At 35.2% G+C, this 14,120-nt stretch overlaps 1 protein-coding gene and 1 pseudogene across 1 annotated transcript in view; one reads left to right on the top strand and one right to left on the bottom strand.

The window, feature by feature from the left end:
• Positions 1 to 14,120, top strand: part of Nars2 (asparaginyl-tRNA synthetase 2, mitochondrial (putative)) — a 107,280-nt gene that overhangs the window by 32,767 nt on the left and 60,393 nt on the right. Inside the window, exon 6 of the mRNA XM_013014133.1 lies at positions 982 to 1,076. Coding sequence (XP_012869587.1) covers positions 982 to 1,076 — 95 coding nt within the window. The remainder of the gene's footprint in view (positions 1 to 981; positions 1,077 to 14,120) is intronic.
• Positions 281 to 717, bottom strand: LOC105984071 (annotated as a pseudogene).

The raw sequence follows: 14,120 nt of genomic DNA, 5'->3' as shown, positions 1-14,120 counted from the left end.
ATTCTCTTTAGGTATGTGCCTCATTTTCACAAAGGAACATTCATTCTTTTAATTGCACTGTAGTGTTTTGTTCTGTTTTTTTTTTTGTAATTACTTAATTTTATTTTACACTAGATGGGAGACAGAAAGCAATCCTCCTTAATAAAGTTGAGAATGAGCTTCTTTCAAAACATTTTTAATAATGCACATTAATAAAAAAAAGTATTCATCTTACAAATAGTTCTGCAATCCAAATATACAATAGCTTGGAAAACATTTTAGAAAACAAAAGCCAGTGTAAAAAGATAGATTAAAACAAATAGAACAGTAGAGGTTTTATATGGCTCAGATTTTACAGTTTTCTTACTACATCATCAATGTCAGAAATCTGTTCCTTCAGCTGGCTCCATTGCTCCAGATTTAAAGAAATACCTTTCTTCCTGGCTTCATTACACTTTCTGGATCCATCCAATATTCTCTAATATCAATTAGAACTTTCCTTTTAAAGTCCCAAACACTTGCGTATCTCATTTTCCCAATGTGAAGCATGTTGTCATCTCTGCTGCTGCTGCTCTGCTTAGAAGATGCCAGAGCTCTCCAAGTCTTGCCTGTCCTTTGCTTTTCTGTAGTAACTTGCTTTTTACTCTGTAACTTTTTGTCAACTTCACTGTCAGAATCACTGCCAGAAGAGCTTAAAGAAACAGGTTCCTTTGATTTAGGCATTGCTCCACTGTGGCACACCCACAGGCTCAAGCTATCTTGCTCCCGACTCTTGTTCTGTTTTTTGAGACGGGATATCTCTCTGTACCCCTAGACTGGCCTTGCATTCAATAGTCTTCTGCCTCAGCTTCCAAGTGCTGACATTACAGGCATGTGCTTCTCTGCCCTACTCTGCCTATAAATTTTTGTAGTGATTTACTTGTATTTTATATTAAAAGTGATTTGTGTTAAACCAAAGGAAAATAAATAATAGCTTTTTGTGGCTTTTGTCTCTTTTTTCAGCCTTTAAGCAAAATAAATGTACCCAAGGGGAAGTTCTTCGATGTTCCTGCTTTCTTAACTGTCTCGGGACAACTTCATCTTGAAGTGATGGCAGGGTAAAGAACTTTATTTTCTTACTTGCTTGTGCTGATTGTGATTTGGGGAAAGAGAAATAGTGCCTCCTCTCTCAATGCACAAAACTAAAAATTGAAACTAGTCTTTCTCATTAGTCCATTTGGTTTTACATAAGTTTTTTAGACTGACAGTTTAAAATATCCAAATTTCTTACCAAAGGAGTGCACATTAGTTTTAGTAAATATCTAATAGAAAATATAAAGTTGGTTTTTAATAAAAATCTATTCTTGCCTAAATCTTAACCATACAATCAACATTTAAAGGTAGATAATCATCTGTATAGGAATAAAGGGAGTACATAGTTCTCAAGTCAACCAAGTACTGACTTAATCTCTTTAAGAAAATTTTTAAAAATAGAAGAAAAAGAAAAAGCACTTGAAATAGCTGAAAAGAAATGCTAATTGATTTCAATTTACCCTTAGTTCCATTAGCAAGTCTCTAAGTACAATCAAATGAATTCTCAATTCTTTCTTCTTCAGACATTTGGAAAGTCTTACATTCTTTTGGGTCCAATTTGCTTTTTAAAGACACAGAATTGGACCAGAAACCTTTAAAGTCTTGTCCAAATCTTGTGTTGTGTTAGATTCTGTAAGTACCTTCTTAATGCTGACCTAGTGAATACTAAATTTCCTTAGTACATCTTTTTTTGTTCATACAAACATTGTGTGAGCAAAAAGCAAATGTCTTCAGAAAATAGCCTGAGAGAAAAATGCTTCCCATTGTGTTCAATGTGCACAGATCAAAAAACTCAAAGGAAATATCTTAGAATAGATTATTTTGTGTACATATTTTACTTACAGGATAAAAAGGTCACTGGGCATGATAATATACAACCTGTAATCCCAGTACCTTTCATCTTGTTTTTAACTTCTTTCCAGGCTTTTTTTTAATGTCGTAAAAATACATATTAATTCTAGCATTTTGAAATCAGAAATGAGAGAATGAAATCTTCCAGGTTAGCAGGGGCTGCATTAAAAAAACTATTTTTTTATGTGCCCCTAGGCTATTTTTACGTTCATCTTTGAGACAGGAAGATGTTGTTTGGTGGCTCCAAGAAGTTGACTTTATAGAAAATCTAGCACTGTTAGACTAGGACATTTTCAGAACTGGCTGTGGTAAGGCGATACTGGGCATGTCTTAGAAAATTCCTATTCCTGTTAACATATAATTTTTAAAAATTAAAGCCTTCATTCACACAGATGTAAGTGAGCATGTAGCAGAGACTTACAAACTTTCTTTCCTGAGTCTGGCTTCAAATTGTGATTCTCAGATCTCAGGCTCCTGAATAGCTAGTATCACAGACATGAGCTACCACTGCCAGTCCCTGTTTTTACTATGTTTAATCCATCTTATGAATGATGTGCAAATGTAAAGATAAAGTGATGGCAAAAATCAACTTTACTAGAATTTTCCTAAGAATGGTAGCAGATCTGATTTTAGAACTTTATGGAGAGATAATTTGCATACTATAAAAAATTGACATGTATAATTCAGTAAGTTTTAATATGTAGTTGTTCAAACATCATTATCATAATTTTGGAATATATTTACCACCCCAGGAAGAAACATTGTCTTATCAGGAGCCACTCCCTACCCTCTGTTTAGTGATTGTCACCTACCTTAGACAACAGTTAATCTACTTTCTGATCTATACAAATTCATGTATTCTGGATATTGTGAATATTTCAAATTTCATAAAATACTATATTTTGTGACTGGCTTATTTTATTTAGCATAATGTTTTTAAATATTCTTCATATTACAGCATGTATCAATAATATCATCCAAAAAAATTTGTTACATGAATCTATCATATCTTGTCTAGCCTATTTATTAGATAATATACCCTTTATTTTTTTCTACTTTTTGGCTATGATAAATAATATTGCTCCAAGCAATGGAGTAGAATTTTTTGTGTGGATATGTTTTTATCTTTCTGGGCAAGTATCTAAGAAGTGAACTTTGTGTCATTACAACTCCAGTTTTAATTATGTGAAGAATTGCTAAACTATTTTGTAGAGAGGCTGCATCATTTTACAGTCCCATTAGCAGGGTGTAAAGATAACAGTTTGTCCATATCTTTGTCAATAGTTACTGTTGTCTTTTATTACAGCCATTTCAGGAGAAATAATGTTATACCTTATTATGTTTTTGATTTGCATTTCTTTAATCACTAGCTAATGACGCTGAACATCCTTTCATGTGCCTGTAGGCCACTTGTATATATTATTTGGAGAAATGCCTATATAAACCCTTTTGCTCTGAAAGGGGTAAAAGAATTCTTTTTTTTTTTTCAGAGAGCATTTTTTTTTTTAGTGTCAAGATGATATACCAAGGGGTTACAGTTATATAAGCAAGGTAATAAGTACATTTCTTATCAAACTTGTTACCCCTTCCCTCATTTTTCTCCCATTTTCCCTCCTCCCAATCCCCCCCCCAAGTTATACAGATCATTTCCAACATACTGTCTTGTGTATGTCGCTGTTGCATTGGTTCCCCCTTGTTCTTTGTCTTAACATTCTGTTGTTCCCCTTCTCTTCCCTAATTCAAATAAATGTACATACAATTCCAGGGTACCAAAATCAAATGCAGTGACATCAGGGGATATACCATGAGGGAAGAATATAAAAAACAAAAAAATCACATACTACATTAAAAACAACAACAACAAAGAAAAACCTCTTGTGTCCATATCTTAGAGTACATTTCACTTAGCATCATCTTATATGGTAATATAAGATAGCTATTGAGCTATTCTGCTCATCTGCTAAGATTATTCTAGATGTATACTAATTATTGCAAACAAGGGAAACCATGGACCCATGATTCTCTGGGTCTGGCTCACTTAACTTAATATGATTTTTTCCAAGTCTTTCCATTTCCTAACAAATGGGGCAGTGTCATTCTTTCATCATGATGGAAGAAGTCTTTATATGTTAATTATACAAGCATGTGTTTTTCACCATTGTGTCTTTCTGTCATTTTCTTGATGCTGACAAATTCAGAATTTAATCTCGCATTTCTTGAATTGAAAGCACTCCAATGGGCACAGCACTGTAAATACAGCTTATGATTCATCATTGACATATTTAACTGGAATACATATTATAATTATTGACTTCAGATTTCAAATACACATTTAATATTTAGCTAGCTCTAATTTCTTTTTACTTTTGGTTTTTTGCACTCATTGTCAAAAAACAATACTTTTGAGATCTTTGTTGAAGGGAAGTGGGCATCTTTTATTTTCCTAAGTTCAAAACATTTTTTTTAACTTTGTGTGTGTGTGTGAAAATACCATACAGTGGGGTTACAATTACATGGGCAAGATGAGTACATTTCTTTTTTGGGGGGAGAAGGGCGGGGGGTCCAGTCATAGGGCCTGAACTCTGGGCCTAGGCCCTGTCCCTCAGCTCTTCAGCTCAAAGCTAGCACTCTACCACTTCAGCCACAGCGCCACTTCCAGCTTTTTTCTTTTTGCTTATGTGGTGCTGAGGAATCGAACCCAGGGCCTCTGGCATGCAAGGCAAGCACTCTACCACTGAGCCACCTTCCCATCCCTAATAAGTACATTTCTTATCAAGCATTGTTGCCTCCTCCTTTGTTTCCCCTTCCGATCCCTTCCCATCTCTCCCCCACTAAGGTCCCCTCCTACCCCCGCCTAAGTTGTAAAGTTCATTTTTCAACATAACGTCTTGTACATTTCATTGTTGCAATGGGTCCACCTATATCCCTACTTAAACGATTTGTTTTTTCCCTTTCCCTTCACAAATTATACCAACATCAAATACAGTGAAAGCAGGGGTTATACTGTGGGGGAGGGGTATACATATAAGCAACAAAGAAATCATCTTATAATATGTTAGAAACAATCGCATGAAAGCAAAATATTTGAATACTTATCTTGAGGTTCATTTCACCTAACATCAGCTTATCTGACCTTTTCTGTTTGTCTCAGACATATACTAGTTATTGCAAATAAGGGAAACCATGGGACCTATGTTTCTTTGGGCCTGGCTTACTTCACTTAATATAATTTTTTCCAAGTCTTTCCATTTCCTAACAAATGGGGCAATGTCATTCTTTCTGATGGAGGCATAGAATTCCATTGTGTATATATACCACATTTTCTTTTTTTTTTATCATGAAAATACCGTACAGTGGGGTTACAATTACATGAGCAAGATAATGAGTACATTTCTTATCAAGCATTGTTGCCTCCTCCTTTGTGTCCCCTTCCCATCCCTTCCCACCCCCTACCCCCTCCTACCTAATCCTCCCCCCCCACCAAAGTTGTAAAGTTCATTTTTTGACATAACGACTTGTACATCTCCTTGTTGCAATGGGTCCACCTGTATCCCTATTTAAACACTTTGTTTTTTCCCTTCCCCTCCACAAATTATACCAACATCAAATACAGTGAAAACAGCTGGGGGAGGGACATACAAAGCAACAAAGAAGTCATCTTATAAATATGTTAGAAACAATCGCATGAAAGAAAAAAACATCTGAATGCTTATCTTGGGGTTCATTTCCCTAACATCGACTTATCTGACCTTTTCTGCTTAACTCAGACATATACTAGTTATTGCAAATAAGGGAAGCCATGGGATCTATGTTTCTTTGGGCCTGGCTTACTTCACTTCATATAATTTTTTCCAAGTCTTTGCATTTCCTATCAAATGGGGCAATGTCATTCTTTCTGATGGAGGCATAGAATCCATTGTGTATATTTACCTCATTTCCTTGATCCATTCATCTACTGAGGGGCATCTGGGTTGGTTCCCTATCTTAGCTATGGTAAATAATGCTGCAATAAACATAGTTGTGCTGGATCTCAGTTCAAAACATTTTTAAATTACCAATTAGAATGATCATGTTAATGGAATTTTTCATTTTAAAAAGTTTTTTTGTTGGTATTATAAAGGTGGTGTACCAAGGGGAAATTTTTCATTTTCCTTCCAAAAGTGTTTGTATCATATTTGCCTTCAGCATTTATGCAGTTATTAACCATATTAAGCACATTATATATTAGTGCATAAATATCATAAACAATGAAAGTACTGTTGCATATATTTTTAGTGAAATGAGTGGTTCAATTCTTATTACTCATTATTGCATGATGAAATCCTTACTGTGGAATGACTAACTGGAAGAAAGTACTGAGTATCTTTTTTGTCCTTTCAAAGGTATGATTCATTTATGTTTGTGTATCTGAAGGCTCATTGAGATTTCATTAATACAACCAATTTTACCATGATCATTAGAGACTAGATTATTACTATCTTTTTGCTTTCACATAATAATGAACAGTTTTTCTCATCATTTTTCTTCTGTTATTATAAGGGAAATATAAATAAAAAGAAAATAAAAGGTCTGAATTCCGAACTGTTTCTCATGAAAGCTATAAAATGATATGAGTAGTGTAGTATCCAGGCTCTTCTTAGGCCTTCTTGAAAGATGATATAGTTAGTATTTTTTGTACTACAATATGGAAATTGAAGATAACATACTGGTGATAATTTATCTCACTACTTTAACATCTTCTTGGGCATCATTTTTCCATTTTCTTAATATTCTTTCCTTTAATATAATGAAAAATAATGAGTAATGGTGAAACAAGTCACACTGTGATGAAATAATAATGAAATGTTTCAGGATACAGGAAAAATAAGAATGCTAAAACCTCACATGTATCTTAAATTCATGAAAGAATTCAATGGGGTTATTCCATTGAAAATACTAACATTTTTGAGGGAAGAGGTTGGGATGTTATTTTTTTTAAGACTTCTTTAGTGGCTTGTATTATGTCTCATGAAAAAGGTTAAATTCTAACCTATGAATGTACTTATTTGAAAATAGTTTTTGTAGATGCAGTCAAGTTAGAATTAGGTCATACAATGTTCATATGGGTCCCAGAGACATCGAAAAGAAGACTATATAAAGATGGAGACACATGTTGGAGTGATACTGAGGATTGTTGATAGCCATCAGAAACTAGGAAGAGTAAAGAAAGGCTTCTGTGCTAGAACCTTCAGAAGGAGCATGGCTTTGCCATCAGACTTTAATCCTCACAGCTAGGAGGAAAAATTTGTATTGTCTTATATTATCCTGTTTGTGGTGATTAGGAAACTAACATAAGAAAATATAGGTCATGAAATAGTAACTGGTTTTGTTTTTGTTTTTGTTTCAGTTCTGAGGCTTGAATTCAGGGTCCAGGTGCTATTTCTGAGCTTTTTTTTGCTACTTGAGCCAAAGCACCACTTCTAGCTTTTTGGTAGTTAATCAGAGATATGCATTCATGGGCTTTCTTGCTTGGACTGGCTTTTAACTGCAATCCTCAGATCTCAGTCTCCTGAGTAGGATTACGGGCATGAGCCAGCTGAAATAGTAATTTTTTGGTAGTACTGAGGTTTGAACTCAGGATCCCATGCTTGCTAGGCAATTACTCAACCACACGAGCTATACATCAGTTCTTCCCCTCTCCCCTGTTGCCCCCCCTTTTTTTCCTTTAGTTATTTTCAAATAGGGTCCTGTATCTTTGCCCTCTTTAGTCCTGCACTGCAGTTCTTCTGTTTATGCTTCCTATATAGATAGGGTGATAGGTGTATAAAATTTTGCCAAGCTTTTATTGGTTGAATTGGAAGCCTCAGAAGCTTTTTGCCTGGGCTGGCTACAAACCATGTTCTTCCTGATCTTACCTCCCATGTAGTAGCTTACAGTTATAGGTGTGGACCATAAGACTCTATCTTAATTTTTATAAATAATTTGAAGTGCTCAACAAAAGAACTTGAAAATTAAGATGGAATGTTTCAGATCCTGACAATATACTGAGGGTTATGTCAGTTATGATTCATCCATATAATGGATTACTGTACAACCATTGAAACTGATAAAACTTTACAGTGTATTTGTGTGTATGTGCACATACATGTGTGCCAGTCTTGGAGCTAGAATTCAGAGCCTGGGCACTGTCCCTGAGCTTTTGTGCTCAAAGCTAGTACTCTACAGTTGAGCCACAGATCTATTTACGGCTTTTTGGTCATTAATTATAGATAGTTGTCTTACACACTTTACCTCCCAGGCTAGCTTTGAACCACAATTCTTGAGCAGTTAGAATTCTGGGTGTAAACCACTAGTACCAGGACACTTTTTTCCTAAACAAGAGGGAGTTTTTGTTGTTGTTTTTGTTTTCTTTTTGTCTTGTTTGTCTTTGGGGGGGAGGGGTCCACAGAAATGGAGGGACAAAGTGTGAACAATTGCAGCAGTGGTACTCACTAGACACTATGTTGAAAATGAACTGTACAACTTGTGTGTGGGAATGGAGAGAAAAACTGAGATAGAACGAAGGAAGGGGTGACATTACCCAGAAAGAAATGTATTCATTGCCTGACTTAGGATGAAACAGCATCCCCTCTGCACATCATCTTTATTATAAGAATTTTTTTTAAGTGGCATGAGGGGCTGGGAATATAGCTCAGTGGCAGTGTGTGGGCAAGGCACTAGATTCAAACCCAAAGCTCTTTAAAAAAAAAAAAATGGTTATAAAGTAGAATGCAAAGTTAAACACACACACACACACACACACACACACACACACGTATATATGCATGGGAAAAATCCATACTAACATTCAACTTGTTAAAAAAGTGGCTTGTATGCTAATTTTTATTTCTTAAAATTTTAGAATTTGGAAAGTAGTGCTTTATTACTTTAATAATATTACTTTTCATTTTGTGGGAAAATTCAGCTTGGGCTCTGATTAATTGGTTAGGTTGTGACTGATACGAGCAATTCTCTGTTCATTCCCTTGGGTTATTTGGTCATTTCCAATACTGAGCTCCCAAACCATCCTTGCCCAGAGTGTTCTTATGCTCTGGCTGAGATGAGAATGTCAACATGTGAAACTGAGATAAACTGAGGTAACCTTTATAACTGAGTGTTAAAATTTCATTTTCTGACAATCATTTAAACTGAGTTACTTAGCACTACTTGAGTACTAACATACTCAATTTTAATTATCATTACATTAATTTACAAAGCACAAATTCTCAATCTTTCCAATTTTTCTCTACTGTTTATAAAACCTGAGATAATTTCTTTAGGAGTTAAGAATATGGTAATCATTCTTTTTACTCCATTTCATGGAAATATTACCAGGAAACTAAAATCTTTAATTATCCCCCATTGTTTCTTGATTATGTATGAATAATCCTGAAGGTTCTTTATGCTGATGTCTTGAGGGTGGGCCTTAAAGAGAGATTTCTTCTTTTAGTGCATTATTCATGTTAAAAAATAAGAATTAAGAGACTATTGGTATAAATGACTCAGAGACTTTGTTAATTATCACCTTATCAATTGTGTTTTTTGTGTAAAAGAGCCAGAAGATGAGCATTGTGGGGGACTGATCAGCAAGTATAGAAGGTTTTTAGTAGGAATAGTTAATTGGCTTGAGTTCAAGTAGAAAAGTTGTATGGATTAGCCAGAATTTGGGTAGTGCTAAGTAAATTTAATTAATTGGAAATAGATTCTGATGGCTATAATGTTGGGCCAAGAACTCTGTACTAAGTAATTAATAAGAAAATAGAGATACTGAGTGGTATTGGGGCAGTGGTAGATTTAAAGAATTGGAGGTTTTAATGAAGAAGTGTTAGTACAGAATTGAAAACCTAGATGAATGTAAAGTGATGATCAAGAATAGTTTTGTAAAGGTCATATCTCTAACATAGATTCTCTGCTTAGCTGTTGACTTGTAACTTGAATTATTTTTCTTTTTCATTTGACTGTTGTACAGCACTTCAGACCTAACACATTCAAATTTAAATCCTTTTTCCTTCTGAATTCTATATCCCAAGAAATGGCATTACTAACCTTCTACCTCATCAAATTATGTATGTATGTCATTCCAAATTATTTTTCCACACCCTTTGTATCCTTTTAATTATTTGTTTCCAATTCACATTGTTTAAACTGTCTTAAACCACTTAAAATATTTTAAGCACATTATCCTGTTTCAAGGATTTGTGTTCTTTTACATATTGTTTTTCTGCTTTGAATGTTTTTTTCCTCTGTGCCTTTGTCCCTAACTCTTGGCCATTGATATAAACTGAACTTAAACAGTATCTCCCCAGTATTCTGTCACCACCACCCCTACTTCTGTCTTGTTTAAGTATCTTTATATATTCCGTTGTTGCATTGTGCTTACCTAGTTTGTTTCACTGGAATCATTGAATTATTCTCCTAGCTTCGTCTTTGAGCTTTTGAAGATAGGGACTATGACTTATTTGATTTTATAACTATTAGTTAATACAAAATGGAGATTTAAATTGGGATATTTATTGGAAAGAGGTTGATATCCTAGTCACAAAAAAAACACTGAAGGTATCTGTTTCTATATCTTTTCATTAAATTATAAAATTTTCAAACTATATCATGTTCTTTGTCTTTCTATTACTACCACATTGCCTCATTCAAGGCTGAAAAATCAAACTCAATTTAAATTCAGCACTTACTGAAAAGCAACTATGCCAAGCAAAAGGCTAGGTTCAAGAATGCATGTATGAACAAAACATATATTATCTCAACCTTCATGACCTCATAAACTCTACTGAGCAAGGTGAGCTTTAAATAATGAATTGTAAGCATGACAGTCATTTTAAAAGTGAAGTTTCACTTATATAGGTTGGATTAAATTTATAGGTAATGTTATTAATAACATACATATAGAGATAAATATTAAAGTATCCATATTTAAAAACCACTGTTGTAGTTGATGCAGATTTTATTGCTGTGTGTGTGTGTGTGTGTCTGTGTGTGTGTGTGTGTGCACGTGTGAACTCGCATGCGGGTATAGGAGCTTGAACTTGCCTGCTCTTGCTTGACTTTTTCTGCTCAGTGCTGGTACTCTACCACTTGAACCATATTTCCTTTTCTACATCTTTGCTAGTTAATTGGAGAAAGTCTCATACACTTTTCTGTATGGGCTAGCTTTGAAGCAGTCTTCAGATCTCAGTCTCTTGAATAGCTAGAATTACAGACATGAGCCACTGGTGCCCTTTTATATTCTTAAAGCAACAGAAATTCAGTTAATCTCTCCCCCCCCCCATTATTATAGAGCATTTTATGTTGTATCATCTTTCAGATACACTAATATATGTTACTTGTATTGATTTGGCTCTAGAATGTCTTGTCTTTGGGGGGAGGTGTGTTTGTGTAGGTATGTAAGTGTGTAGGTATAGGTGTTTGGGCCTGGGTACTGTCTGTGAGCTTTTGTTTTTTGTTTTTTTTTTCTCAAGGTCAACGTTCTACCACTTGAGCCACAGCTCCATTTGCAGCTTTTTTGATGGTTAATCAGAGAAAAGACTCTCATGGACTTCATCCTGAGTAGGATTGAAGGTGTGAGCCAATGGAGCCTGGTTCTTTTGGTACTCTTGTGCTATATTTAACCTATTGTCCTTGACTTACATTTAACCAAACCTCAAAAGCTAGAAATCTATATAGCTTCTCTGTCCTGTTCCTTTATCAACTCTTAAATACTTAGACCCTGTTAACTTTATATAAAAATGTTGTGACTAAAAAAAAAAAAAAATGTTGTGACTTTGCATCCTGTCTGACTTAAGGATAGATACCAGGTTCATGAAGGATCTGGTTATCATAGCCTAAAGAAATAGTTGAAAATTCAGTACGTTTAGTATAAAAAAAGACAAAGGAGAGAAATAATTTGATAGATGATAAAATTTGTTTGGTAGACCTCTATGCGGATACGTAAACTTTTTTTAAGAACAACTTAATTATGACACAATTCACATACCATGAAATTCACCCTTTAAAAATCTACAGCTCAATATTATGTTCAAAGAGTTGTAAAACCATAATAAATACAGAGCAGTATTTACAAGTAGTGTTTACTGTGTTCATAGTTATAAAATCATCACCATTATCAAATTTTACCATTTTCATCACTGCAAAAGAAAGTCCATAACCATTAATGGTCACTTCCCTTTCCTTCCTGCCCAGAGTCCCTAGCAAACACTACTGCATCAGAAACACTGGAGTGAGATTGAGTATTCTGTGTTATCGATGAGAACCACCACTTTAGAGACTGTTTCCTGTTTTATGGACATTCTGGGGAGAGGCTGAGGAAAGATTAATTGTTATATATGGACGTTCTCAATGAACTCTCATCCCTGCATCTCCAAGTTCCCTGAAGTTCTAAGTGCAGACCATTTCCCTCCCCTGCAGAATACACCCTGTATTCCAGATAATGGCAAACTTGCTTTGCTGCATTGGGCAACACTCAACCATCTGTTTGATGTCCTTTAAAAAATTGTTGAGATTCCTTGGCCACTGAAAATTTCTTCCTATTTCTCCTTTTTACTTTTTTTTTTTTTTTTTTTTGCTGGTCATGGGGCCTGAACTCTGGGCCTGGGCACTGTCCCTCAGTTCTTCAGCTCAAGGCTAGCGCTCTACCACTTGAGCCACAGTGCCACTTCTGGCTTTTTCTGCTTATGTGGTGCTGAGGAATCGAACCCAGTGCCTCATAATACATGCAAGGCAAGCACTCTCCCACTGAACCACCTTCCCAGCCCCTCCTTTTTACTTTTTAATGCTGATTATTTTAAGACTGATTATTATTTTAAGGTTGATCCAGAAAAGAATGAATATAAATGAATATGTATGCTTACTTTTTCACTTAAACTTCATTTTCATTAGCTTGTTATTTGTATGATGACTTAGTGTCTGCTCAACAAGTTAACTCTGAAATGTCTGAGTACCACCCTTGGAAGTTCTACTCATTTCCTTTAAAAAAAAGTAATTTATATTATAACCATACTCTTGTAATACAGCTGTTACAATTATAAATTTTTTATTTTAGAAATTCTTACCAACATATAGTGAAAAGTATTTATTTTTTATTATCTTTAGTTGTACAGAGAATTTGCCATTCAACAAAGAAGGTTAAGGATACAATGTGTCTTGATCAATGTCAGTCCTTTCAACATGCTCACAAATTCCTTCTAACCCACCCCTTCCCTCTCATTTCTAGTTTGGAATTTCTTTGTGAAAAGGAACGTTAACTTGCCTTTTCTCTGTTTAAGTGTATGAGGACTTCAGTGTTCTGTTATCTAGCACACTAGGGTCTGATTGAATGGAAAATATATCTGAAGAATTGAGAACCTTTTAAATAAGCATCTTTTGTGTGATTTCTTTTTTAAGAATTCCAAACTGGGCATAGTGGCTTATGCCTATAATCCTAGCTACTCAAGAAGCTGAGATTGGGATAAGATGATAAACGTAGGCAAGAAAAGAAAAGAAAAAAAAATAAATTGTTGAAATGTTGTTTCAATCCATAGTTGGGTGCCATAGTAAATGCCTGTCATACCAGCTACACAATAGGCTGTGATGAGAAAGACTCTAGTCCCAAGCTAGCCGAGCCCCCCCTCCCCCCAAAAAAGCTATCAAGAATCTTATCTCATTGCATTTGGGGCATGGCTCAGTTGGGAGTACATTAGTCACTGAGCAAAAGCATCAAGGATTGAGTTCAAGTCCCCCTCTCAGACAAAAAAATTGAAAAAAAAAATTCAGTGGAAGAAGCTGGGTATGGAGGAAGACATCTGTCATCTCAGCTACAGTAGAAAATGTAATAGAGCCTATCTCAAAATAATCACTGCAAGAATGGGCTGAGGGTATGACTCAACTGCAGAACACTTGCCTTAGCAAGCGAGAGGTCCTAAGTTCAAGCCCTAGTAGTACCCCTCCCCAGAAAAAAGAATTGATCAGTCCTTTGAAGAATGGTTTAAATAGAATTCATGCATGAAATACAATGCCTGTTTGTGCTGCCTAGAAGCAAATGCAGGCTATTACAGTGAGACACCAAATTAATCATGAGTAATTAGACCAGTATGGGCAGTTATTAGAGCTGTAAAAAGCAAAGTGAGGGGCTGGGAATGTGGCTGGGGCTGGGAAGGTGGCTCAGTGGTAGAGTGCTTGTCTCGCATGCATGAGGCCCTGGGTTCAATTCCTCA

This window comes from Dipodomys ordii, unplaced genomic scaffold, assembly GCF_000151885.1.
Source record: "Dipodomys ordii isolate 6190 unplaced genomic scaffold, Dord_2.0 Scaffold22, whole genome shotgun sequence".
Classification (NCBI taxonomy): Eukaryota; Metazoa; Chordata; class Mammalia; order Rodentia; family Heteromyidae; genus Dipodomys; species Dipodomys ordii.
Note: the sequence above shows the minus strand (reverse complement) of the source record. Positions and strands in the feature narration are given on the sequence as shown.